The sequence below is a fragment of the Mugil cephalus genome, chromosome 8, assembly GCF_022458985.1.
Source record: "Mugil cephalus isolate CIBA_MC_2020 chromosome 8, CIBA_Mcephalus_1.1, whole genome shotgun sequence".
Lineage (NCBI taxonomy): Eukaryota > Metazoa > Chordata > Actinopteri > Mugiliformes > Mugilidae > Mugil > Mugil cephalus.
The window spans coordinates 3,517,102-3,544,038 of record NC_061777.1 but is presented as its reverse complement, the minus strand read 5'-3'; the positions used below and the strand labels follow the sequence as shown (position 1 = coordinate 3,544,038).

Genomic DNA, 26,937 nt, shown 5'->3' with positions numbered 1-26,937 from the left:
ATTTTATGTTAGGCGTCATCAGTAGTCAAACAGAGGACAAAAGCGGCTTCTTTTTTATTATTATTATTATTATTATTATTATTATTATTATTATTCGCTGTGGATATTAGCAGATGACAGCGGTGTCTGTTTTGTTGATCCGTTTTCAAATGAATATAAGTAACAGATTTAACACCCGAAAACTAGTAAAGAAGCAAGTTACGACACAAAACCAATCGAAGTCTGAGGCAAATTATCTCGTAACGCCTTTTATATTTGCTGCTGTGTGATGAACTTTGCTTTTTTCTCAGTAATCTGACTACACGTGAACGACCGCCAGGTGGCGCTGGTCGCTAAAATACCACATGGTTGGTCATGGCCTAATATTAGGTATTAATTTAGTGGAAGTCAGCTGCAAATAAAAATCTTTAAATTTAGTAAATCTCACAACTTTCTCGCTTTTAAATCTAGATTTTATATTTTGTTTATTTAGTATATTTTTCTCACAATATGTATTTTGTAACTCTCTTTTCAATCCTTTGTATTTTGTTCATTTAGATTTTTTTAATCTGTATATTATGTACGTGAGAGAGAAACATTTATTTTCTGCTATTGTTATGATATATGCTATGTGTTTAATCATTTTATTTAATCTTTTTATTCAATCTATGTATCTGTGCATTTGTTATTATTTGTAGTGAACATGACCATATTCAAAAATAATATTGCAGTGATTTATGATTCAAGATTCACTTTATTGATCCCTGCAGGGAAATTATTTTATCCAAGAGATAAGAAAAGAATATAGACATAAGAAAAATTTTTAAAAAAAGAGTGAGGTAGAAGTAAAAATTACAAAAAAAGGAGAAAAGTCTACGTTTACGGATCCTAGCAATTATATTATATTCCATTTTTGGTTTTTACATTTTTGAAATTCCCTGACCACACTGTAAATACTGACTGTCAGAGAGCTGTATATTTTTGTATATTTTGTACATTCTTTCAAATTTGATACTGTTTTTTCCTGTTTTCTTTTGTTTTGTTTTGTTTTGTTGCATATATTTCGTACCTAATTCTGCGCTACTGTGACACGGTCATTTCCCATGTCTTATGTCTATTTTCTGTGTTGTATTATCTAATGTTTGGTGAAAAAAATACTAAAACACTATTTACATGCCTATTTTTTCTATGTTTTTGTTTATTGTGCAAGTGAATTACCGTAATGGCACCACGTTGGCTGTAAAGCGCAACGTCTCAGTTTTCGATGGATTTTTTTTTTTTTTTTCTATAGCGCCAACCTTGTCGTGATTACGGTAAAAACCAAAGTGGGCTTGCGCAGAAGGCGCACGCAGCTTTAAAACGCGTTACTGTCGCCTTAAGAAGGTGATTTCGGGGTGTGGTCTCAGTCGTGCCAAAGTTTCCGGACCATCTCGCTTCAGTAAACATTGAAAACCGCTTCCACAAATCTGCTGCTGCAGGAGTCGCGCCACGAGGTCACCTGTGCTGCTGCTGCTGCTGTTGCACACTCTCTAGTTATTTGCCGTGGCTTTAAAAAAAAAAAAAAAAAAAATGGGCGGATTGGTGTCCACCGTGTCACTGTGTGTGTCACACGCGGGCGCGCACAGGTGAACTAGTCGGACAGGTTTGAACCGGAATCCTTTTTGCTCCTTTATTTCTGGAAGGCAATGTTATCATGAAGATAGTCGCACCTGTCGCGCTCCTACACCTGTGTTTACTTGCGGCAGGTGAGTTGTTTTATTTATTTTTTAATTTTTTTATTTTTGTCACCAGGTGAGTCTACAGGTGAGTTTGAATAAATCCACCCAGTTAATCTCGTTTTTTCTCGCCCTCCTGGGGGAAAAGCAACAGTTTCGGGTGATGACTCCACCGAAACTTCGCTGACAGCTTCACCGGGCGACGTCGCTCTACTTCCGTGTTACACCGTCGGTAACGTAACACCGTCCTTGACGACATGGATGAAAAATGGACGAGAAGTCATTAGAGGAGGAGGAGGAGGAGAAGGAGGAGGAGAAGGAGGCGGCGGCGGTGCCTCCGGGAGCTCCTCTCCCACCGGGGAGCGCCTGGTCGTGCTGTATGATGGGAGCCTGAACATTAGGGGAGTGATACCTGGAGACGAGGGCAGCTACCTGTGCATCTCCACGCTGCCGAGTAACATCATCTTCCGGGCTCTGATGCAGCTTCAAGTGGTCGGTGAGTAGCGGACGGACACTCAGGTGTCCGGAAAGAGTGTGATGACAGTAAACTGGTTCTTCTACTTCAACAGACAAGTAGCGTGAGAATTTACAGGATGCATTTCTGCACAAAAACGTCTCAAAACAAAATCCTGAGAGTAGATAAAGAGATCCCAATTAAACAGATGTGTTTGCTTCTTCATGAAATTGAATCTTGTTTCACATCTGTGAGTTGTTAAAGTCAGTGAAGCCTCATTTCCAGTATCTGCTGTGAGCTCCTTGTAGCTAAATGTTTCTGGTAACTGCTGATCAGTGGTCGACAGAACCACTTCAGTTCTGAGATGATGTTGTTTTCCACTCGTGAACCGATGCTTCAGGTTCTTCCTCGACGCTTCTGTTGGATTAACGGTGCGTTCCTGTTGTACGTTTTCTTTTAGAGTTCACTGGTAGAATTCAGAATTCATTGAGGCCAAAAAGATGCAGCAGAACAGGCCCAAACCAGGACATTATGTGTCATGGAGGGATGAGGTTCTGATGCTGGTTCATCTCCAAACATGACGATGCCCAAACATTTAAACCAAACTTTTCTACTCTGGTCTCATCTGTCCACTAAACATCACAGTTGTCTTCTAGAAATGTTGTGTTTGGACAGACACCACGGTTGTTGAGTGGCTGCTTAGAAGTTCCTCTGGGTTCCTCTGGGTTCCTCTCAGACTATTATGGAGTGATCCTTGTTGGTGGACCACTCCTGTGTCTGACTGTGTGTTATTATGTGTGTTCATACTCTTTAGAGGTGGTTTTGTGACCTTTTCCAACTCTTTTTCTGAGCTCCTCATGTATCTCATCTGTCTGTTGCCTTCATGTACTTTGATGTAACTTTCGACTCTAATTTGAAATGAAATTGTTATTCTAGAGGTGAACTTAGTTTTGCATCTGATGTGATATTGGCTCATTTTTCTGAATAAACAAAAACACAACTGTAATATTTCTGTTTAATTTGATTAGTTGGGTTGTTTGTCTATTGTACAGAACTTCCAGTAAAAGTTTGAGTTAGTTTTATGAAGAAATGTAGAAAATTCTTTTATATGTCTTTCTAAACTGAACAAATAAGGAGCAAATCAAACTGAATTCTTCACTGTGGCTTCTCTCTGTGGAAGTAGGAATAAAAATAGTCCAGGAGGACGTCAAAAAGAGACGCAGATTAACAGATGTTCACTGAAAATGTATTTATACACCGATCAGCTACAATGGGAGAAGTTAATAACATTATGTTATTAACAGCTTTTGATAATTCACTGTTCTGCTGGGAAACTTTTGAACCTGACATTCATTTGTGTGGATGTTACTTAGACATGTAGCACCAACCTAGACCAGACCAGACACCCCCATAGTAATGACACTCCAAAAACAAAACCTCCTTTAGTAACAACTCAAAATAACATGAAAAACAGCGCAATGCATTGACATGGCCTCCAAGTTCACTGGATCCCAAACTGGTCAAGTGTCTGTGGGATGCGCTGGAACGAGCGGAGGTCAGTGGGTATATAGGTATAAAGTACAGTCTGCTCGTAAAGTCACCGTTACGAGAAAAAACAGTAGCACTGAAGAAGCACCAAGATAAGATAATCCTTCAATTTATCCCAGAGTCGAAGCGTTGAGGAGGCTGACGACATATAAAGTTTGCAAAAGCAAGTTTGAGGAGAGCAGGTGATGGCCCACGATGCTAATTAATAACTTTTTATTACAAACGACCACTTCTGCAAATTTGACAGGTTGTTTTTCCAGGAACATCTAAGTTAATTTATCACATGCAGTATAATTTCACGTGAGCTTGTGCGAAGCTCCCGTTCATAATGTGCATTTCTTCCTCCAGATGGACCAGAAGATTTGTCCACGTCCGTGAGCCCAGCCACCGCCCTGTCCAACGGGACACTCTACGTCCGGCGGGGCTCGTCCGTCTCCTTTAACTGCTCCGCCTCGTCCTACCCGTCCCAGCGGCTGACCTGGGCCTTCAGCGGAGCTGGGTCCAGCAACGACGCGCTGGTTTCCCGCTCTGGGTCCTGGCTGTTTTTCAGGATAGACGACATTCAGCCCGGTCACCAAGGCGTTTACAGCTGCAGCGCCCAAAACAATGTCTCTCAGAAGACGGTCAATCAGAGCACCCAGCTGCTGGTGTACTGTAAGTAACCTGTGAAGAACTAAGAATATGTCTAAATAATACTTATCATTTGCAAACAGCAAGAACCCGTTTGTTTAAAAATAAATCCAGAGGTCACTGAAATAAAAGGCCTAAAACATAGAAGTCTGTGCATCAGACGGTGCCAAGCAATCTGGGCTCGGTTTGAAATGAAATTGCATTCAATCGTCTTTTATTTCAAGCAGTAAAACTACGTGCAGGGTGTTAAAGAGATGATGTGTTTGAACAGGCTCCACAGTGTCCGGACATTAAATACACACAAACGACCAAACATTTGGTAAAGATGGGGAAAAGTGGCCGTCAGTCGTCAGACTAGTTTGCTGAAGGCGTCGTCGTTGCTATAAAAGTCTCTGTCGTGGTCTGAAGTTTATATCATCTGTTTCTTTGAAGCACAGCCCGTATTCTCAGCACTCGCGCCTTTTTTCCCTTGTGGCTCATTAAAGTCCGTCTAATTGCTGAATTGCTGTGATTGCTCGTAACTTTTCTTTTTCTAGGAAACCCTGGACAGACGACTGCTGTTATAGTTCGTAATCTGGGCTTCATTCTGTTGTGCACGCACATTTCAACCAAATCAGTTTAGGATGTGTGGTCAGTCGACTCGTTTTGAGGACTGCATGCGAGCGCTTCACTCTGTAAAAATGCAAAACTTCGGACGCCACCACAGAACCATGAATCTCAGAGCTCGTGTCTCTAAACCAACTCTAAGATACTTTTACAGTTTACTAATGAATCCAAGTTAAGAGATTTGTGGCAGTAGAAGAAGGAAACCAACAGACAGCCACACAATGATGAATCATAATGGGAGAATTATTCAAATCTAGTGTGTTTAACCTGCAGTGAACTTTCTACCCTAAACCCTCTGGCTCACTGATGTGTTTTTTTTTTTTTGCTAGATGTCCCAGACGGACACCCTGACTGCATGTGGGGGTCTTCGCGGGACCCGTCCCAGTTCATCTGCTCCTGGCCCGGAGCGTATCCCACCCCGGAGCTGCGCTGGAGTGAGGACGACGCCTTCACGGTGACGGACGACCTGTCGGTGGCGCTGAACCGCTCCCTGCTGTCCGACGGGCAGACCGTCAAGTGCTCGGCCCGGCACCCGCTGCTCCCGCCGGGGGAAGAGAAGTCGTGCTCGGTCGTCCTCAGTGAGCATGCGCCGAACAATCTGCTGAATGTTTTATGTACTTTCTACTCTTGAGGGTGTGTCGATTGTTTGCAGTATTTTCCTGTGCTCATTACTCACTGCGCTGACGTTAAAGGGTGAGCTCAGTCTTTCCAAGACTTTCGTTATTAGTAATAGACATGAAATAATATCAGCCTCACTATCTGGAAACAAATTGATTATTCCAAGTAACTAGGAGGCTTAAGGGCAGGTTTGCAAATAAACAGTGCAAGAACCAGCGTTATAATCATTCTGCCAAACAAATATTCCTTCCAGTAGTGTCAGAATATCTGATTTAATCGCTTTCTTTTTGGATTTTTTTTTGTTTTGCACACTGTATCTCTGCAGTTCATCCCTAACAAACCCTCTTACTCTGATGCATTGATCCAAATGTGCACATTTTTACACTTTTACACACATCCTGGTCGAGAGTGCGGTGATTTTGCTCTTGGTTTTTGGAAATATTTTAAAATTCTCCACGTAACCGATGGTTAACGTTGGGATTTTTTCAGCAGAGAACTCGTCTCTTCTCTCTAAACTGAAACCAAACCCACGCGTAGATGGTGCGTCTTGTGAGGAATGTGAGAAATGTTTCGTAGAAAGCCGTGTGCATGGAGAGTAAAGCATATTTTACATAGTGATCCACTGCACTCATTCCTTTTGTCCCGCTGCAAAACAATGACTCTAGTTCTAACGTTCACTTTATCTTCTGCACAGTTTCCCCTGATGCAGCTAAACACTGATATAACATGATTATTATTATTATTATTATTAATATATTAATTAGCTTGCTTGAAGTTGTAGTGTGAAGACCGACTCCGGCCTCTGAGGACACTGTTACATGCAGGTTGTGTAGCTGGTTAGTGATTCACTCAGTAGATCATCACATAAATACTTTATAGAAATAAAGAGATGACGCAACCGTGTAAAAGTCGCTCTTATCGTTATCAACCGTCTTTGATGATTCAGAAAACTTGGAAGACGAATCAAGACTCAAAATCTGATTTAAACAAAACAAAAAACAAAGGTCATTTAATGTGGCTTTAGTTGAGAAAACATCTGTCAGATTAATAAATGGCAACAAATTAGAAGAAACGGACAAAAATGAATCTGTTCTCATTTAAATCACAGTATTTCAGGTAAAGAGCTTCACTTATTGGCTCTTTCAGGGTTAAACCACTCACACGTCTCTATGATAAATAGCCTGTTAGCTTAGCATTAAGACTTGGAAGCAGCTATTCTGGATCCTACCCCGTGTAAAACCACAGAATGCCGTTTTAATGGATTTACCGTGGCTTAAAGAAGATTCGGTTGGATTTAGTTTTGTTTGCATGTCAGAGCCAGACTTCCCTGTTCTCCCTGTTTCTGGCGTTTCCAGTGTTCTCCACCTGCTCCGATCATGATAATCATGAACTATGCATTGTTAATAGTTTAGTTTGTGCCCTACGTGCACCCTTAATTATTTACTTAATGCTGGTAGTAGATTTAAATGCAAACCTTTATTTTTCTCTGAGACTCTGCGTGTTTGCTTCCCCCTCCCTCCCTCAGAGCGTCCTTACCCCGATGGCGAGCCCATGGTCTCGGCTCTGGAGGCCACCACGGTGACCCTCAGCTGCACCGAGACCACGTCCATCCCCCCCGCGAACACCACGTGGAGAAAGGGTCTGCAGCAGGACGCCATCGTCCCCGGGTCCAAGTACGTCCTCTCGGAGGACGGCCCCGTCCTCCGGCTGACCATCGTCAACGCCACCAGGGAGGACGAGGGCTACTACTTCTGCCGCAGCGAGAACCTGCTGGGCGTGTGCGAGCTGGAGGTCTTCCTCACCGTGAAGAGTGAGTGCGGGGGACGAGGGAGACGTCCTCCCGTGTTGTTGTTGCATTTCCGCTCGCGTCTGCGAGAGATAAACAGGAGCTAGAGATGTAAACAGTGAGCCGGGCGCTGCAGGCGTGCGCTCCCTCTCAGGAATGCAGGCCGACCTGCAGCTCCACCCTCCCTCCCTCCCTCCCTCCCTCCCTGCGCTTCCTAATCGCTCTCCTGTCCTCCTCTTTGGTCTCCGCAGACTCCTCCGCCTTCACGGGAGCCATCATCGGCGTCTTCATCGCCGTGCTGATCGTGGGATCGGCCGTGGTCGTGGCCAAAGTGGTTTACTCCAGCCGACATCACATATGCCTGGGTAACTTTTGTTTGTCTTATGCAACATAAGCACAAATCCACCCTCAGCTTATCTGGTCTGCACAGAGAGTTTCTGCAGAGTCTTAAAGGGTCTTAAAAGGCTTAAATACGAGCAGATTTTTCATTGTAGCTCCATTTATTACATTTATTACCGCTTCATTTGCAGTGTGACCCCGTCTGCTCCCGACCTATTATGTTTCTGTTCCTCATTAGTGGAGCTGATAGTTTGATACATGATTTTTCATGTATATTTCTACTGGTTGAGACGAATTAATGCAGTAGATTGACTAAGGATGGACTAATTTACTGTGATGATGAGTAAATATTGTAGAATAATCCCACACTAGTAGTAAAACAGGTTTACGTGGCTCCATCGGGACATAAACAACAAATTAAAAAAACAAATTAAATGTTATCGAGATGAAATGAAGAAACTGTGACAATTAGAGTTTCATATTTGTTCATATTTAAACTGTTATGTCTATAATGTCATTGCAGTGTGGTCGGCTACCGTAATAACTGTAATCTGTGTGCAACGTTTTTTTTTCATTCATAAAAAGCTTAAAATGAGGACATTTTCAGGGACATTTATAGCCGAGGGACAGGTCATCCAAAACGGGGACGTCTTTGTACCCTTTGGTACAAATCTTCTCATGCTGCCGTTTCATTTTTCGGACCTTTCCATCTTCACCACCACCTTTTTTATAATAATGAAAGAAAGTACTGGTGTTCCTACCCAGCCCTAAGTTGAATGACAATAAATTTAGTTATTTTCTTTTATTTTTCATACTTGGTCTTAAATTTAACCCATAATGATCTTAATTTTTTTTTTTAGAAATCTGCAGAATCAAATCAAATCAAATAGAAATCTGACAAATTTCACAATGTCTGTTTATGTTTTTCTTTCAGGTGATGGCAGCGGCTTTGGGTGAGTCTGCTATTTACTTTTGCTAATCATGCTAACACGATTTAAAGCTAAACTACATATGTGTAGCAGCCAGTATACACCGATCAGCCACAACATTATGACCACTGACAGGAGAAGTAAATAACATTTAAACCATCTTGTGACAGTTCAGTGTTCTGCTGGGAAACTTTTGGGCCTGACATTCATTCATGTGGATGCTACTTAGACATGTAGCACCCACCTACACCAAACCAGACCCCCACCCTATAGTAATGACACTCCTTGAAGGCAGCCTGACACATGTTATTCTCTGATGAGGCACAAGGGAGACTTACACAATATTAGGAAGGTGGTCATAATGTAATGCCTGATCGGTGTATGTGTAAATAATGAACTGAGCATAATATTGTTGAAAGTGCACTTATTTGTTGTGCTGCTGGTCCGTCCCACATGAGATCAAACTGAGCCGTATGTGAACTAAAATGAGTTTGACTCCCGTGCCGTGAGGTCGTCATAATATTTCCCGTCTCCAGACAAATGGAGGACAGAGGAGACGTCCTGAGTCTGGTGGAGTCGGACGACGAACAGTTCTTTCAGGACACCGTCCCCCAGCTGCCTCCGCTCCCCAACGGACGTCAGACCACGCTCGTCCAGATACACCGGATCCCGTCCAGTACGAGATGATGATAATAATAAAAGTTAACGGTGATTTTCGTTTTGTCTTAGAGTCTAAAAATGTGTCTCTCTTTTCATGCAGGTGATCACAAGGATGTAGAAGCTGCTGACATGAGCCCACAGCAGCAGGAAGACACGGCACAGACAGAAGAGCCCGAGGATCTTGTAACATTTTAGGTATTTTTTAGATAAATGTCCCATTTTTTTTTTAGATCAGTCCAACATACTCTCCATGAGAACGTGTTCAGAGCTCGTAGAAAACTGAAGTTTGGAAAAGAACAAAAACATTTGGGAGTTGTTTTTTTTTAAGGTTATTTCTATGATTTATTTGTTTGTACAGAATTTTGAATGTGTGACATTTCTGCAGTAAATGACGGTGTTTAAACCAGTGTGACTTGTTTCAGGTTTCATGAATGAACACATACTTTGACTTTTTTACCCCCAGTCTAGAAGGCAGAGAACAAAATGTGGTAGAGTCGGTCGGTCAGTTGTCAGAAAGGTTGTGTTACACATGCAACAAACTTACTGAAAATGATTTGAATATAGGAGGATCTGAGCCACACTCTGAGGGAAATTATAACCTCCTGAGACCCTGCGTCCTCATATGGGGACGTTAAGGTTGTGGCATTTTATTCTGCTTCGTTTAAACTTTCTTCCTCATAACTAGAGACTAGTTGTTAAAGACATTAAAGGCAAACACACACGTTGTGACGTCATTATTTGCAATTCTGCTTTTGCACAGAAATGTCCAGACATGAAAATTAACATTTTATATATTTTGTTACATATTTTTGACTTTATTTTAATATTTTGTGAAATAATCCCCATGTCCACACATGAGGACATCATTTTTTATTTTTTTTATTTTTTCCCCAAAACCCACTTGTTTTTATACTTCTTATGCAATGTAAACCAAACAAAAGCTCATGTCTCAGGAGGTTAAATAAAAGTTGGACAAATGTTCAATACTTATATTGAATTAATTATTATTCATCTTCTCTGTTTTTCAGCTTTGAGTCTTTATTCCTATAGTAAACTGACAATTTTAGGAGGATTTAAATTTAATTTGAAGAGTTTATAGATTAAATCACTGCTTGGGAAATACATTGAATAACATAATACTTTAAATTACATTGATAAATGGCAGTAAATAGTTAATATATTGGTTTTGTGGATGCACAGTTTTACCAAAAGGAAATATTCATGGACTTGTTATAACCTGGAACACACTAAAACAAAATGAATACAACTCGTGGTGCTTTTAATAATGCATCGTTCTGTACGGAGGACCATTAAGTGTAACCCGTCAGAAATAAAAGTGCTCGGGATGTGAATAATTTATGCTACTGTATGAACTTAAGATGTTAGTGTGGAGACTTTTTTTTTAAATTATTATTAGTTTGACAAAGCTGTGTCGTTTAATTCCACATCCACTGTGATGACGACAACATTTCTGACACGAAATGGATTCAAACAAACTGAGACGGCAAATGCAACACCGAATGTTTAATTTAACTTTGTTAATGTTCAAACTAGAGTAAAACAGTGACGTTCGATACCATTGATTTTCTTTTTGATCTGATACTGAGTAAAAATCAGGCTGATATCAGCGATACCGATCCAAACATTTGTGTAAATACACCCTAATGTGTCTGGTAAATGGAAAAAAGTGAATACAAGACATCAGGCTAACCTATTTATTTATTTTAATCTCGGAAGTGGCCTCATTTACTATATAGCCGAGCTAATACAACAACAGGAAAACTGAGGACACAATCACACAAAATATGTGAAAATGCTGTTTCAAACACTAAAAAAATGATTGTTTAACTATAAAATAGTTTAACTTGACGTGTTTCACAAGGTTTGTTGTGTTGCCACAACTCAATAATAGTTTAGTTACTTTCCACTGTCTGTTTGAAGTATCAAAAGTATCGATATTTTGATTTGGGAATTGATTTTAGAGCTTAAAGACCTGGTATCGGAAGTATCGATATTTCAGTATCGATCACAAACGCAAAACCTGAACAGTACAGTCCATCACATAAAGTATATGTACTGATAAATAATAGATACATTTGTATAATTTATAGAAAATTGTTGCAGTGGGTCTGAACTTTGTCCTCTTTGAGCCTCCTGATGGTTTTTTTCAGGTGCGTCTAGCCCCGCCCACATTCCAAAGACGTGCTCGTCAGGTTAACCAGTGATCGTTAGTTGGCTGCAGGTGTGAGTGGTTGTTTCTCTGTCTGCGTTAACCCTGGTGCACCACGCCTCTCACACAATGGCAGGGACGACCGTTCCCCTCCCCAGGAGTGTTTCACCAGCAAAGATCGCTCCGAAAACAGTGTGAGAAGTCACAAAGGAACCCGAGGGTGTAATAACGTCAAGATAAGATAAAGCTTTATGGGCTCACCCAGATAGTGGCAGAAATTTCTCTTTGAACATTCGTAACACTTCATGAGAAAAAAAATAAATAAATAAAACGTATCTATAAATACATGGAGACATAATAAAGGACACACCCAAAAATCAGCAACAGTCTGGTCACAGTTGCACATGAAAACACTGTTAAGAACCACAAGTAAAAAGAAAGATAAAATAAAAGTAGTTTAAGTAAAAATAAACAAAATTAGCATATGAAGAAATATACAAGAAATAGAGATGGAAGAATATAGATGAGGAATGATAGTCAATATTAATAAAATGGAGTTATCTATTACAGAGAGGTGACTTGTTTAAAAGTTGGACGGAGTCCTGGATGTGAAGGAGTGTCCACGATGGAGAGCAGTTTGTCCCCGACCCTATTTGTGTCCTTTTTTTTTGTCCCCAACAAACCACAGCAAAGTACAGAGCGCTCGCAACAACACAAAAGATAAATGGGGAAAAAATGTTTTGTGGCCGGATGAAACCAAAGTTTGGTTTAGATGAGAGGAGTCATGTTTGGAGATGAACCAACGTTGCATTCCAGCACGAAACATGGGGGCGCTAATGTCCTGCTTTGAACCAGTTGTGCTGCATCTGGACCAAGGAAAAACGTCTGGAACAAAAAAAAAGATGTCAGGACATCAGTTCTTCTACAGAAGAACAGTCAAATGAGACTAAAATTCCTCCAAGCCGCTGCAGAAACAGTTAGTTGCTTTTCTTGCTGCACAAAGATACTGAAAACAAGGGTTGACTTACTTTTACAACCCACAGATATGAGCAAATGATTGATTTTCTTCAGTAAACAAGGACAAAAGCACAATATTTCTGTTTCATTTATTTGATTAGGGGATTTAAAGTCCCCAAAATCATTATTATTGTTGTTGTTTTAGTTTTTATATTTAAAATCAAATAAAATAAAGAAAAGTAGAAACAACCCTGTGCATTTACCTAGACAGCTGACTGTCTTCATTCACATATTTTAATCCTGTGAAGGAGGGGAAGGGGGCGTGGCCACGGCTTTACGGTTACGTAAGGGAAAGAAAAACGTGACCACGTTGAGCAACACTGTACCAATAGAACACTGTGACTCAGAGAACAGGAAGACGTGCAGCTGAACACTTGGTCCGCTTGTGACTTTTCCCACAAATTCTTCACATAGCGAAGGCGCTTCATCCCACGGACACAGTGTCACAGTGTCACAGTGTCAGTGTCAGTCCACGGCCCTCGGTTAAATGGACGCCAGCGGTGGAAGTGGGTCGACCAACTCAGGAAGTCAGGCGTGAAAAAAGCGAAGAATGCGACGATGTGCTCCACGAAGAACAACCCGGAGGAGCTGCAGCCGCCGTGTAAGTGCCAGAAACGTCTATTTACTGTGTGTGTGTGTGTGTGTATATATCCGGGGTTCGCGCGGGTTGTCATCGCAACGCTCCGTTACCAGGGCAGCGGTCACTGCGGGTAACGGAGGAGAGCGAGGTCAGCCGTCAGGGATGAATCCGTCAAGCGCTGACTTCGTCCCGTGTTTCCATCCTCCCGCAGCCTCCGACCCGGCTCTGTTCCTGGAGCTGAAGACCCGGCGGCCCCCGTCCCTCCTGGAGCGGGCCGGGTGCGAGACGTGGAGCGTGGACTTCTCCCCGGACGGAGCCTGGTTCGCCTGGTCGATGGGACACGGCGTCGTGTGGGTGGTCGCCTGGCCTCTGGACTCCGAGTAGGTTTCACCTGTCTGTTCATTTAATCATTTAATCCTCCAACTACGTGAGGCGTTCAGGTGTGTCCCGTACATTCCGGTTGCTGCAGCAAAAAAAAAAATAATGTGTTGACTCATCACCAGGTGACAGTGAATAGTGATTATGTAACCTTCTAGCTTGAATATATATCAGATTAATCACGTAGGATTCATTTAGATTAAATATCGTTTATTTTTAATCTATATTAATCGTGTTTTATTTTGCAAACAACTTTTTTTTAAAAAAACAACATTTCTCCCACATTAATGTTCCTGCTCTTTCAGCAGCTACTAAGACAAACTGTCTTGTGACAGGAGGAGACCTGACCACTTCTTATTTATACACATGGAGCAGTGGTTGCAGGAGCGGACAGATATTTGCAGGCCAGCATTGCCAGCTTGTCTCTGTCTTGGTTTATTTCAAACTGGGCGACTACCAGACTAACATATGGTTGGTGTTAATGTGGTATTTTAAGCTAGAAGTGCTTCGGTGCAAAGAAAAGTCCTTCCTGCAGAATGTGCATAACACTTTGTATTAAAATGTTTAATCAGATTTGCATTAATGCGTTAATTTTGACAGCCCTATACACACACTACAAAGTAAATAGGTATGATGATTATCTTTCAACTGGTATACAACAAATTATTCAACGCCATCTGATGCAATGAGTGGTTTCTATTTCTTCAACAACCACACAAGGGTCAAATCACTGGCTGCATCAGTCAGAGAAAGCTGCGGGTCCAGGTTCAGCTGACTTCCTAAATATGCATGACCAGGTTGTTCCTTCAATGGAGTTTTTCTTCCCTGATGACAAGATCTGGAGGGAAATGAATTTGATGACATTGCAGAAGCTTCTTACTGAAACAAAGCCACAGAGAAGGCTGCTTTTTACAGTTGTCAATGTAACATCTTTGCACCTTTAATTTTGAAAAAAACAGTAGCCGAATAAAATGACCACTTCTAAATTATTATTATTATTAATTTATTATTGAGATTCAAAGCGTTTTTAAGCACAGTGGAAAAAAATAGTCACGTGAGTAGAAAAACAAACAAAAAAAAAACACTTAAATACTCAGTAGGTTAAAGGTCGCTGTGCAATAGAAACGCCTTGTGGAAAAAGAATAATCTTTATATACCAATTATGATGATTATGTCACAATAAAATGACCAGATTTGATTGCGTTTCCTTGTAAAAATGTCCCTGTTATTTACATCTTTAATATCTATTTATTTGTGTCTGCAGCATCTAAAACGAGCCACTGAAAAACACATTTAACTACGTTTCTCCAGACATATTAAGTTTAATTACTGTGTTTGTGTATTCCTGCAGCTAAATGTGTTGACGAGGGCTGAAGTTGATGATTTTAACTCTAATGAAATATTCCAAACTGTACGTCTGATTTACAGTCACGTTTTGTGTGGTGGTGGTGGTGGTATTTCCAGTAGCGTTAACATCACAGCTCGGTTGATTAGATCCGAGCACTTGAACGCAGCGTCCTTCAGTCTCTGGCTCCACCGCCTACGTTCGAGTAATTTTTTTTTCACGGCGCCTGTGTTTCTCGATGCTCCTCTCACCCACAGAGACGGTCAGAACGGGGACACCGACCGAGGAGATAAGAGCTTCAGCTGCGATCACCCCTTGTGGGGACTCGCCTTCGGGCCCAGACCCCCGAAATCAGCTGCGGCGTCTCGTCCGGCGAAGAGAAACTCAAAAGAGAGCAGCAGCCTCCTCCTGGCCACAGGTCTGGAGAACGGGGTCATCAAAATCTGGAACGTGTTTACAGGTGAGAAACGGGTTTAGTTCTAACATCTGTTTGCCTCCTCGTTTGTTAATGACACTGACTTTTCTTTAACGTCTCTCTTCAGGCGATGCTGTGTTCGATCTCCACGGCCACGAGGGCGTCGTCAGGAACCTGGTCTTCCCTCAGAACGGGACGCTCACGCTCATATCGTCCTCCCGGGACAAGACTCTGAGAATATGGGACCTGGCTCACAAAGGTGCGTTGAAGTCCAGACTCGCTGCAGCAAACAGATGTTCAGCAGAGAAAATGTTTTCTCTGCTTTCGAGTGGCGTTCACAAGCAGCACTTACTGATACGACAAGTGTTTACTTATTACGATAGAGAGTAAATATGCGGCTTTATGGGTAAATACGTCTGGAACCTTTTCACCTTCAGCGTGGACACGAATAACTCTTAGATTTAGCTTCTGTTAAGTTAACGCTCATTTTTTAAAATTTCTTCTAGCTTTGTGATTTCTTTGCACTTTTACTTCACTTAAAACATTTAGGGTGATAAAATACACTAAAAAATAGTATTAAAACATTAATGATAATGAAAAAATTAAACAACAACAATTAAACTACCAATAACGTCTGTAACCATTAATTATGGTAAATAGTGACGAATCCACTAAAACTGCAGAGACGTGTCCAAGAAAACTTTTTCTTTCTTTCTTTTTGTGCATAAATGTTTTCTGTAAAAGGTTAAATATTTTCATAATGTACTTATCATTATTTAAAGCAGTGCCCCCTAGTGGTCCGTGGCGTAATTGCAAGAGGTTCGTGATAATAAAATCCATAAAAAAAAAAAAAGATTGTATGACATTTATAGAAATAGGATTATTTTACTCAGAGATGACTGAGACATTTATCTATTTTTTCTCTAATTACATCTGTTCCACCAGTGTAATTTACTGTATTTTATTAAGAGATCTCTCCCAGGTCACATTATTCTAAGTTACTGCATGACACAGTTAATACAAACTTAACACAATCTGCATCGATTTCAGATTTGGTCATTTTCATTTTCATTTCTTATTGAATGCTCTTATTTTGAAACATCTGCAGGGAGGTGTTGTTGTGGGAAACTCATTAACGTGAATGTTCAGGTTAGGGCTTTTAATGAAGCTAAGCTAATGTTTGATCTGCCCTGAGGCTGAGTAGAGGATCTCATCTTACCACAGACAAACCTTTTCTCTTATTTTTAGAGTTTATCGGTGCTGATTTAGGGTTCTTCATGGATCCATGTTGCTTGTGCGCTCAGTTTGTACGTCTGCAGACAACATCACTCAAATCCACAAAGCTTTTGCAGCCGTGAACTGAACAAGCAAATGTCAGGTTCTTGTGAATTCTGTGGAACTTGTGGAGCAGACGTGTGCAGAAAGAATCGATTTATCAGAGAGAAACAAAGTGTTTACATGGTTATTAAGTGTGTTTGTCTGATTATTAGAGTCTGTTTAAACTCTGTGAGCCAAACTAAACGTTCTCTTCCACTTTATCAACTTATGTAAGAGTCTCCTAACGAGTCTTTTCTTCCCACAGGTAAAAAGGTGCAGGTTCTCTCCGGCCACAAAGACTGGATCAGCTGCTGCTGCGTCTCGTCCGACTGCAGCATGATCGCTTCCATTGGCAGGTTTGACAGAGTGAGTTGTGTTATTTGCGAAAGTGTGTCAGCGGCCGGAAGCGCAAACTAGTGCATGAGTGAGGAGCCAAAAAAAAAAAAATAAAAAGGGAGCCGTAAAACAGGGTGGGAAGAATTATCGTTTCATGAAGCAGCTCTGAGTCCAGGAGACGAGCGGCTCACTCTGCGCGGTTGCACAACTTTTAGTTCATTATTCACAGACAATGAGACGACTGAAAGAGGTTTTTTTTGGTGAGTTTGGTTCAGTCCGTCTCTCCTGATGATGCAGTGGTTCGACCTTAGTCGTTTGGAGCCTTCACACTCCTGTTAAAGTGCTCGTTTGACACGCTCTCATTTGCACAGACAAACAGACGGCTCAGCATTATTGTGTAACCTCATTCCCTCTTAAACATCCCTCCGTGTCTCTGCACGTCCTCTGTCTCAACACTGAAACAAATCAAATTACTGGATTCTGTAGCAGTCGCCGCTGCAGGAGGAACGACTCTGGGCTAATTAGTCTTATTAATAACTGTGCGTTTTATTCCTGCCTTCGTCAGATGGTTTGTCTGTGGAGTCTGCGCTCGTACACGTTCATCAGGAACCTGAGCGGAGGGACCCATAAGACCCTGTACCTCCTGTCGTCCTGCGACTTCTCTCCGGACGGAGCGGTGCTCGCCACCGCCGCCTACAGCGGCTCCAGCTGGTGGATCGACCTCTGGGACCCGTACACGGCCGAGAAGCTGGTCACGCTGGTGTAAGTTCATCAACCGCCAGACATCGATCTCAGTCTAAAATCTAAAACGACACTTCTTTGTTTTGTGCGAGGTCTTTCCTTCCTGCTGCTGTTACGGCTCCACAATAAACACTTGACCTCTTAGCGTTTCCACCCATAGTGACTTGTTTCAATGAACAAAAACAACCTGTAGGCCTCTGAGGGACATTGCCAAAGTAAATGAAAAGCTGTTCATGCATATTTTGGAGCTCATTCAAGGTCCTGGTCTCTTTTAAAAGCCAAGACTCTGAAGCTTCTATCACAAAAAGTCACAAAAAGTGGTTTTGTTCTCGACTAATCAAAGTTGGCACAAAAGAAAATAAGAAGTTAAATGTAAGAACCAGGTGGGGACACTGACACACCCATTTTGGTCCTCTATTTTTATCCAAAGGCATTTAATAGACAATGAGAGCCCTGCCCCCTGGCGGCCATTCTGGGCTCTGCAGGCGCCGCCACTCAATAATGGCACAAAATTGCTCGTACATCTACAGCTATTTGGGCTAAAAATACTTATTTTACCGTAACCCAGTTACAACTGGTTCATCAGCAATTCAGTACTTTTTGTACATTTGCCAATACTTGTATTTATTTTATTTTATCATTCATCTTTTATACCCTGCACTCTTAATACTAAACTGCAGCTGAAAGTAGCTCTACGTCCCTCACGTCTTTTCTTATATATCTTTATATAATCTTTTCTACACAGCGACTACTTTGATGACTACGGGCAAAGCCAAATATCATCAATCCAGTTCTCTCCCAGTGGTTTACACCTGGCCATCGTGACGGACGACAGGTGAGCGCTGCGTCCGCTCTCCTTCATTTTTTTTTGTTGTTTCACGTTGTTTCGTGTTGTTTCACGCTCGTCTCTCTCTCTTGTGTTGTGTTGTTTTCAGAGCTCTTAGGATCTGGGAGCCTGGAGAGAGAGGGATGGTGATGCAGACGAAGAAGGACCAGGAGTCTAACGGACTCTGCTGCAACTACCATCCACAAGGGGGCGTAGTGGCCACAGGGTAAAAACCCTCCCACCGTCTTCTCCTCATCCACTTCCTCCTTCACCTTCTTCTCCTCCTTCACCTCGTCCTCATTATTCCCTCCTCTTCCTCCTCCCTTCTTTCTCTTTAATCTTTCACCACCTTCATCTCCCCCCTCCTCCCCCCCAGGACCAGGGACGGCCACGTGAGGTTCTGGAGGTCCCCCATGACGGTCCCCAGCCTGAGCCACCTGTGCCGGTCCATCCTGCGCCACTCGGTGTCCACGCACCAGATCGAGGCGCTGCCGCTCCCCAAGAGGATCCACGAGTACCTCACCTACAGGAACATCCCGAAATGCCTGAAGACCTGCTGCTCCTCCTCCGAAGACGACGACGAAGTCGACGACGAGTGGGAAAGTCTGAACTCTTAGTGGAAATATTTAGTTTAGACGCAACATTCCTACAATAAGGATCCCATTTATTGCACTGCTGCTGTAGAACGACGCATAAACTATGTTCACACGTGACTTGAATTTCACCGTTTTTTCTACCGTTATTAATTTATTCTGTAAATATCAAATGTATTTTATGCATTTATTATAATCACTATGAAAACTGCACATACCACCACTGTTACTACCACTACTACTGTATCTACACGTTGTTTATATAAGAGAACTGGACTTATTATAGGAAAGAAAATAGTTTTATTAAACACATGAAAACACATTTACATGTTTAAGTCATTATTATTCTTATTATGAGGATGGATGGATGAAATACTTGGTGACAGTGAAGAGAAGAATCCAACATCTTATTTTAAGTGTCCAGAGCTGCAAACTGGTGCAGCACAGATTGAGAATGAGGTTAGTAAAATATGAGCCGGTACGTGACCGTGTGGTTGGAAACAGAACCTGTAAAACATTTCTCTTCGCGTGTCCGTGGCGCGTTTCTTCTGCAGACGTCCGTCTCGGCGCTAGGACGCTTCGCTGACCACCAGGTCCCTCACGGCCTGGAAAGCTGCCACCATGGAGCTCAGCTGGATCTTCTCGTTGGTTCCCGAGGCGAGTCGGTGCCTTCGGAAGACGAGACACAAACAAACAAACAAAGAATGAAAAGGTGAGCACATGAGCAAAATTTACCGTCGCTTAACTCAAGCATCGCACTTACTCGATGTCGGCTAACTTGATGAGCAGATTGAGTCGGATGATCGGAGGAAAGTCCACTGGAAAGGAGGAAGAAATAAAATCAGACACTTGTTTAGGCTGAAAGAGCTTTAACCTTTGTCAACAATAAACCCAAAGTCAACATTTCTGCATTAAAATGACTTTAACGGATTATTACATTGTTCAGCTGGAACATTTTAAATGTAGCGTTTCTAAACACACAACTGAAGCTGTCCCCGAAAATGTCCTCAACTTTAGCTTTTTATGAATGAGAGAAAAAATGTTGCACGCAGACTACAGTTATTACGGTAGCTGGTTGCACTGCTACTGACATCACAGACATAACAGTTTAAATATGTTTAAATATGAATAAATAAATGAAACTATAATTGTGCCTGTTTCTTCATATCATCATCATAACATTTATTTATTATTTTTTATATCTCTGAGCTGTAAACGTCCCCAGATTTTACCACTAGTGTGGGATTATTCTCCAATATTTACTCATCATCACATTAAAATAGTTCATCCTTAGTCAATCTACTGCATTAATTCCTCTATAAACCAGTAGAAAATGTTGTGAATGTGTGGGAAAAAAAATACGGTGATATATAATTAGATGAAATTAAAATATGATGCTCTGGTATTTGTTTACTCCATCTGTTCAGACATGTTTCCAGTCATTGTAAAGAGACGGGAGGTGGTTGTTGGTGGTTTGTTGGGTGTTTGTTGGGTGTTTGTTGATCTTACCTCTGTGTACGAGCAGATGAACCTCGGTGAGGATGTCGTGCAGAGCCAAACCTTTCAGAGTCTTCAGCTGCAGGATTTCTGTGGCCGACGTGTTAGGGAGCTGCACCACCTACTGTTCACTTTTACAATTTTCAAAAGCCGTTCAAAATAAAATGTGCACTGTACAGATTAATATTAACAGAAACCGGTTCATGTTTTAGGAAGCATGAGAAAAGTGTCGGCTTCCTGAGAACATGACTTTTAATTTAACCATTTAATCCAGTTTCAATTTATATAAAAACAACTGTAGATCATATTCTAACCTCAAAATTCACATCCTAACATTTATTTATTAGTTATTATTATTATTATTTTACTAATTTTAAGTCCTTTGTTTGCAGTTAAGACACATTCATAAATTTACTCTCCAGGTGATGCCTTCATGAAAACTCGGAAATTCTTACGTTACAGGTTAAATCGGAGGAGAAATAATAAACGTTTGGTTTATTGAGCACCAGATATTTATTTTTATTTGGGAAGCACTGGTTTCTGAGTTAAATTCTATATAATTTTTAACCTGAGCACCTTTTTTTTTAACTGTTAGGTTTAGTTTTATCTATTAATTCTATTTTTTTTTTTATTCCACTTTTATCTGTTCCCATCGTGTGTGTATTGTGTAATATCATGCAAACTGTCCAAACTGTGCCCCTTAATAAAGTTGTTTGAATCTGAATCTAACAACTTGGAGCTCGTATTTTCCCTAAGCTGCCTTGAATGCAGCGTGATGTTAGTCTGGAGAGGAGGAGGAGAAGCTGTGTCTGACAGGATACGGTTGTACGCTGTGGTGAAGTCTTTGTTGAGGCACCAGTCCAGGATGTTGGCTATGTCTGAGCGGCGGGGGTGTCCCGTGCAGGTGTACACCGTGTCCTCCGTCACTTTCCCGTACGCCATCGTGGTGCTCTGAAATCACACCCTGCAGTTAAGCAGAATGATAATATTTTTTATCATGGTTTTCAGTGGCCACGTTGAGGTTTTACCTGCAGTATGTTGAGTGATCTCCTCATGTCGCCCGACGACAGGTTCACTACGGCCTTCATTCCATCCGGAGAGATGTCGATGCTGCACACAGACCATCGTTTTAAGTTCCATTTATTTCATCGTCGGCATAAAGAAGACGTTACTGAACCCGTGGGCTCACCTCTCCTGCTGGATCACGTGCTCCAGTCGGGGGATCATCTGGTCCGGGGACAAAGGACCGAAGCGGAACCTGGTGCAGCGAGACTGGAGCGCAGGGATGATCTTAGACAGGTAGTTACAGATCAGGCAGAACCGGGTGTTTTCTGTGAACTTCTCGATGACTGAAGAGAGCAGAAATAAAAAACGGGGTTTAGGGAACGAGGTTCATCGTAACTTAGTGTCAGTAACTGATTTACACGCATTTATTTAATTGCTCTATAACATAGAAGAAAAACATCAACAACAAAGGTAAAGACATTAATATAACTCAAAAACTTATTATTATTATTATTTAAAAGGACTTCAGTCTGGATTTAAAATGCATTAATGGAGCAGCAACATTTTTGCTAAATGAAAATATGAATTCAAACTAACGAACCTCTGTAAGTAATTGAGGTATCGGCAAAAATGAGGATGAAGTTTAATGTCTTGTTTCGTAAGAATGAACCTGAGAGTTAACAGTTAAACATTCTTTGAAGGATTTATGAAGCAGATGTGGAGAATAAATGTATTTATAAATAAAAAGGCAGGACCGAAGTGAAACAATGTCATTAAATAACGATATGTTAAGTTTTTTAAATAAAGGTTCAGATGGAGACGGTTGATTAGTAGAGGTTAACTTTAAGTAGTAGAGGTTAACTTTATTGTTGTTACAATAACTAAGATGTGAATAAATTAAGGATCCACTTATTTTTCTAATGACTTCACCGCTTTGTTTCCTCCGACAGAAATCGTGAATATAATAAAATTAGACTGCTTTTTGTATCTAATGATCTATTTATCTGGAAGCATTCAGAGGATTTTGATATTCTGGAATTAGCTTCACTAATTAATGAGACATCATCAGCAAAAAGCATGAAGCTTGAGACAGAATCAAATCATTTATGAGAAGACTCGGGCCGATGGTGCGTTAGGTTTTATTGTTGACTCTACATTGGTCGTAGGTGTGAGTGTGAATGGTTTCCTGAGACAAACTGTGCATTTATAAATAGCACTAGGTGGAGTTTAACACATATAGTAGGTTTGGGGTCCCTCCTTAATATCTACATCAGTTTGAGGGTCCTTGAACAGACACTTGTCGACATTAGGACACGTCTTGTTGCAGTGAACCTAATAAAGCAGAGGGGGACCTTGAAGAACCATATTAGACCTGAGAATGTTTCCTTGATCTTCTCTGATTGGCTGAATGACTGAAGGGAACAGGGATGTTATTTTAAACGTGTTTTTTTTTTTAAAGTTACCAAATATGGTTCCTTGTCCCATAAAGGGTTAAATCTATTACATTTACATTACATTACAGTTAAAATGATGAATAAGTTAAAGATTAAAAGAGAAAACGAACGGATAAAAGGTTAAATATTTAACGGGGATCGTTTCATTGATAATTTAGTGGTGAACCAGATGATTTATTATCTGATTAGTGGACAAATAGTTTAAATAATTGAAAAAGTAATTGTTCGTAGCAGCCGTATTGTTTAACTATATGACAAATATACTTACAAATTATTTAATTCTGTTCTAAACAATCTTAAAACAAAGCTTTGTTACATTTTTTTATAAAAATGTTCCCGTTTCACTCCAGCTCCAAACTTAATCACACGCATTTGTGTGTGATTTTCCAGGTTTCCAGGCAGATTCACTGTAATTCAGCGGCAGCCAAGTGGTCTGGCTGCTCATCGAGCCGTGTGAGCTCACAGTGGGCGCGACAGATGGCTCACCTCGCCGCAATGCATTCTGGGCATCCTGGGTCATGGCATCGGCCTCGTCCAGTATCACCAACTTAAAGCCCTTCCTGCAGGACACATAGACAGGGAGCTGATCAGAGTGATTAAAGCAGATAAAAAATGAAAGAACAGATTCTCTGAACACCAGGAGAGAGTCGGAGTCTTACTTGAAGATGGTCCTGGTGCTGGCAAAACTCATGATGGGACCTCGTACGACGTCGATGCCTCTGTCGTCTGAGGCGTTAAGCTACAAAACACAGTCAGTCACAAGGTTTCATCCAAAAAAAATAAAAATATCAGACACCTTCTAATCTCAATAGAGATTAGTTTGAATCACAGGTTTTAATAGTATCTAAATTGTAATTAATTAATTAAAAAATGCCAAGAGCTGTTGTGTGATTGACTGAACCAACAGATTTGAAAAGCAGCCACAGATATATTTTATATTTTTACAGAAATCTGCTGAAGAAAAGAGAAGTAAATTACAAAGAAACAGCTGGAATCCAGACACAGAACCCTGGTGTCAGGTAATAATATTAATTTATGCTGTATTTACTGATGTAATCACACCTTAACTTACTTCTTAAGTTACGTTCTGGAGGCTGTGAGATAAGTTTGTGGATGTTGTTGTTTTGGTGTAGTCACAGCGTTACTTCTCAGTAAAGCTCTTAGCGTTAGCATCTTTTATTTAGCTACATTTATCATAACTGAAATGACTGAAACCAACTGAAGCTGAGGCTAATCCACTTTTCCAAATCCACACTAGTTCATATGAATCATTGTCGAGTCCAATTCTCCTTAATTTGATCTGATGATCCACATTTTTCCTTGCTCTCGTTGTATTTACTGATATATTCACCGTGTCTCTGCCACTCAGGGCGACGTGGCGTCACCGTGTAGCCTCTATAAAACCAGGTTTTAGTGGTTGAGGACTTGTAGCGTTACCTCCAGCACCATGGAGTTGAACTCTTTGCCCTTAAAGAGCTGCTTGGCGCAGGCGAGGATGGTGGACGTTTTGCCGGTTCCTGGGGGGCCGTAGAACAGGAGGTGGGGAAGTTTGTCCTCGCTGATAAACTTCTGGACTTAAGAGACAAATAAAAAAAAAAAAATAAAGCATGTGTAAATGGTGTGTGACGTCTGTGTGTGTTTTAATAACCTGGTTTAGTTAGACAACATTGTTTACTTTGGATGACAGACGACAAATAGATCGGGTCCCACAAGCTAAATATTCAGTATCGGCCGATTCTTAAAGGCTTTACTTATATTCTCCTAGATCACAGATATATTTAGTCCTATAAATATTTCTGTCTAAGTTAATGTAGCGAGGAGATGGTTGTTGTTTTATTGCAGCTTTTGCCTGAGTGGACTTGATGTATTTGTGATTCTTTTTTTTACGTGGTGAATCAAGTCGGTAGCACTGGTTAACAATCTCCTTGTACCACCTCAAAAAAAACCTCCACATTATTTATGCATAATTTACTAATTTCTTCCACACAGCAGAAATCGTCTTCTTCTTCTTTGTTTTATTTTTGGCAGATTTGACGCTAACCAACCAGCGATAAAACAGAAGATGATGTTTTGATGCTACAGGGATGTGGTTCTGGTTTATGTCAGACCTAAAATAAATAACTACAAAAGATCCTGGGTCCATCTGATCATTTGAAAAATGCCTGGATTAGCCTCCGATAAGGATTGAAATATCCCAAAATAGAGATATTATATAAAACAGTACAGTTTTATCCATATATGTAATTGTGGAGTGGAGTCAGGGTTGAAGTCTGAGGGCCTGTGACTTTGGGACTACTTTTCGTTGCAGTCCACATACTTACTGGTGCTCAGAATATCTTTGTGTGAGATCAGGGCATCGAGTGTGTCTGGTCTGTATTTCTCAACCCTGGAAAATAGTCAAACACATTTTGAATCAGTACCGTGATCAAAATGAGGCACTTCTAAACACTATATGACTGAACCTTTAAGACAATAATGCAAGTGTAAGAGTCAAAATAGCACAATTAAATACGATTCAACCGCTATGGCAACTACAAAATGAATTTCATTCAAATTTGGTCAAATTTAAAATGTTTTATTACGAACTGTAGGTACAGATGCGATGACCTTACAGTATCTGTACAAAATTTCAATTACCGTGTGCCACTTTTGAATTCGGCATGTATATTTCTGAACCACAACAACTATTACGAACAAAATGTCAACCTAATATTCATTTAACCGCTGTCAGACACTGCAGCGTTTCCCATGAGCCTGTTGGATTAAGCAGCACCAAGACGAGGCTAGACGTACTATTTCGATGGGATGTATGCCGAATTAAACGTAAGCTCATAAGGTATGTATATAACAAAACGTTTATTTAAAAATGTATGTGGAAATATAACTTAGCTCAATGCGCCGAGCTGCTACTTTGAATCCAAAACAGGCACGTAAGCTAGCTAGCGCTAACTATAGCCTCCATTTTTTTATAATAAACAAGGACCTTGCACTCACCATGGTAAATTTCTGGACTGTAACGTCGGTTTACTTGTCGAATCCATGTCTCCTGACAACTCTTAATTTTACGTAAACCTGCGGTGAAACACTTTTAGAGTTGTAGGGAAGTCCTACGTTAGCTTCCCGTGGCCAGATTTGCCGCGCTCCGCCACCAAAATGTGCGTCAGACGTCACCGCGTACAACCAATCCAGTCATTCGCTCACCACGTGTGGGCGGAGTTCCGCTGACGTATGGCGCGCTGTAAAGAGGGCATACAGAAATGTAAACAACAAACAAATGAAAGATACTACGAATATATACAGTACATGTACATATTTTCCGACGGCTTTAAACATAAATCTTTTTGAAAAAGCCTTTAACAAATTAAAATAAATTGATTATAAGGACTGAGCTGCTCTTTTTTTCTGTTAATACCAACAAGCCTTAATATGGTCTATGCCACTACCCAGTGGTGATACAGACAAAAAGTCAGACACGGACTGATCTAACAATAATAAACAGAAGAAAGGGGGTATGTATGCTTATCTATAATTAATATTATTATTTTTGCCTTGGTGTTCTGCACGCACATAAGTTTTTGCCTAAATTTAGAAAACTAAAACCCAGTTGTTCCACTCTCAAGTGCACTTCACTGTACTTTGCTCCAGTTTTCACGTTTGAATTCTTAACTTAAAATGCAGGCCTCACAGTCTGATAATTAATCTACACATGTTGCGCTTTCTCTCTGCATCTAGTACATCTGTAATTATCTTAACTCGATGTCAAAGTCAGTGCTGCACAAACCTTTTCTCCAACAATTTGCAGAAAATATTTTATTCTTCTGTCTATACACACAGTGTATCAAAATAATTGGAATGCACCTACATATTAATCCAGAAAATATCATTAACTTGCATTTAGTGTAGGCTATTATTTCACCCAGCACCATGTGGGAGAAGTTCCTAACCTCTTTGGCTGGTGACTCTTTCAAATGAAGTGACCAGGCTCAAAATTACAAATGA

At 40.9% G+C, this 26,937-nt stretch overlaps 2 protein-coding genes across 2 annotated transcripts; one reads left to right on the top strand and one right to left on the bottom strand.

The window, feature by feature from the left end:
- The first annotated feature begins 1,375 nt into the window (after positions 1 to 1,375).
- Positions 1,376 to 19,304, top strand: LOC125012021. The gene is made up of 18 exons (XM_047591614.1): positions 1,376 to 1,724; positions 1,843 to 2,190; positions 4,045 to 4,350; positions 5,262 to 5,510; positions 7,076 to 7,360; positions 7,588 to 7,701; positions 8,610 to 8,628; positions 9,141 to 9,280; positions 9,365 to 9,453; positions 12,853 to 13,052; positions 13,145 to 13,411; positions 15,012 to 15,214; positions 15,297 to 15,428; positions 16,752 to 16,852; positions 17,388 to 17,584; positions 18,309 to 18,398; positions 18,499 to 18,615; positions 18,766 to 19,304. The coding sequence occupies exons 1-18, from the start codon at positions 1,673 to 1,675 to the stop codon at positions 19,004 to 19,006; spliced, it is 3,150 nt and encodes a 1,049-aa protein (XP_047447570.1). The 5' UTR covers positions 1,376 to 1,672; the 3' UTR covers positions 19,007 to 19,304.
- Positions 19,266 to 26,106, bottom strand: rfc5 (replication factor C (activator 1) 5). Its single transcript, XM_047591091.1, has 11 exons — positions 25,933 to 26,106; positions 25,260 to 25,324; positions 24,376 to 24,512; positions 23,598 to 23,677; positions 23,425 to 23,498; positions 21,669 to 21,828; positions 21,508 to 21,589; positions 21,301 to 21,430; positions 20,492 to 20,569; positions 19,746 to 19,800; positions 19,266 to 19,651 (listed from the first exon to the last, which is right to left on the bottom strand). Exons 1-11 carry the CDS (start codon positions 25,977 to 25,979, stop codon positions 19,552 to 19,554), a joined length of 1,008 nt encoding a protein of 335 aa, XP_047447047.1. The 5' UTR covers positions 25,980 to 26,106; the 3' UTR covers positions 19,266 to 19,551.
- Positions 26,107 to 26,937: the final 831 nt, after the last annotated feature.

What these genes read in the sequence shown, in the direction of transcription:
- LOC125012021 (XM_047591614.1), top strand. Translation starts at nt 1,673, where the DNA reads ATGAAGATAGTCGCACCTGTCGCGCTCCTACACCTGTGTTTACTTGCG. An exon ending in CACCCAGCTGCTGGTGTACT is followed by an intron (nt 4,351 to 5,261) that starts GTAAGTAACCTG and finishes TTTTTTTGCTAG; the next exon opens with ATGTCCCAGACGGACACCCT. An exon ending in GGAGGAGCTGCAGCCGCCGT is followed by an intron (nt 13,053 to 13,144) that starts GTAAGTGCCAGA and finishes CTCCGTTACCAG; the next exon opens with GGCAGCGGTCACTGCGGGTA.
- rfc5 (XM_047591091.1), bottom strand. Translation starts at nt 25,979, where the DNA reads ATGGATTCGACAAGTAAACCGACGTTACAGTCCAGAAATTTACCATG. An exon ending in CACGTGATCCAGCAGGAGAG is followed by an intron (nt 21,590 to 21,668) that starts GTGAGCCCACGG and finishes GTCTGTGTGCAG; the next exon opens with CATCGACATCTCTCCGGATG. An exon ending in GATCACTCAACATACTGCAG is followed by an intron (nt 21,431 to 21,507) that starts GTAAAACCTCAA and finishes GTGTGATTTCAG; the next exon opens with AGCACCACGATGGCGTACGG.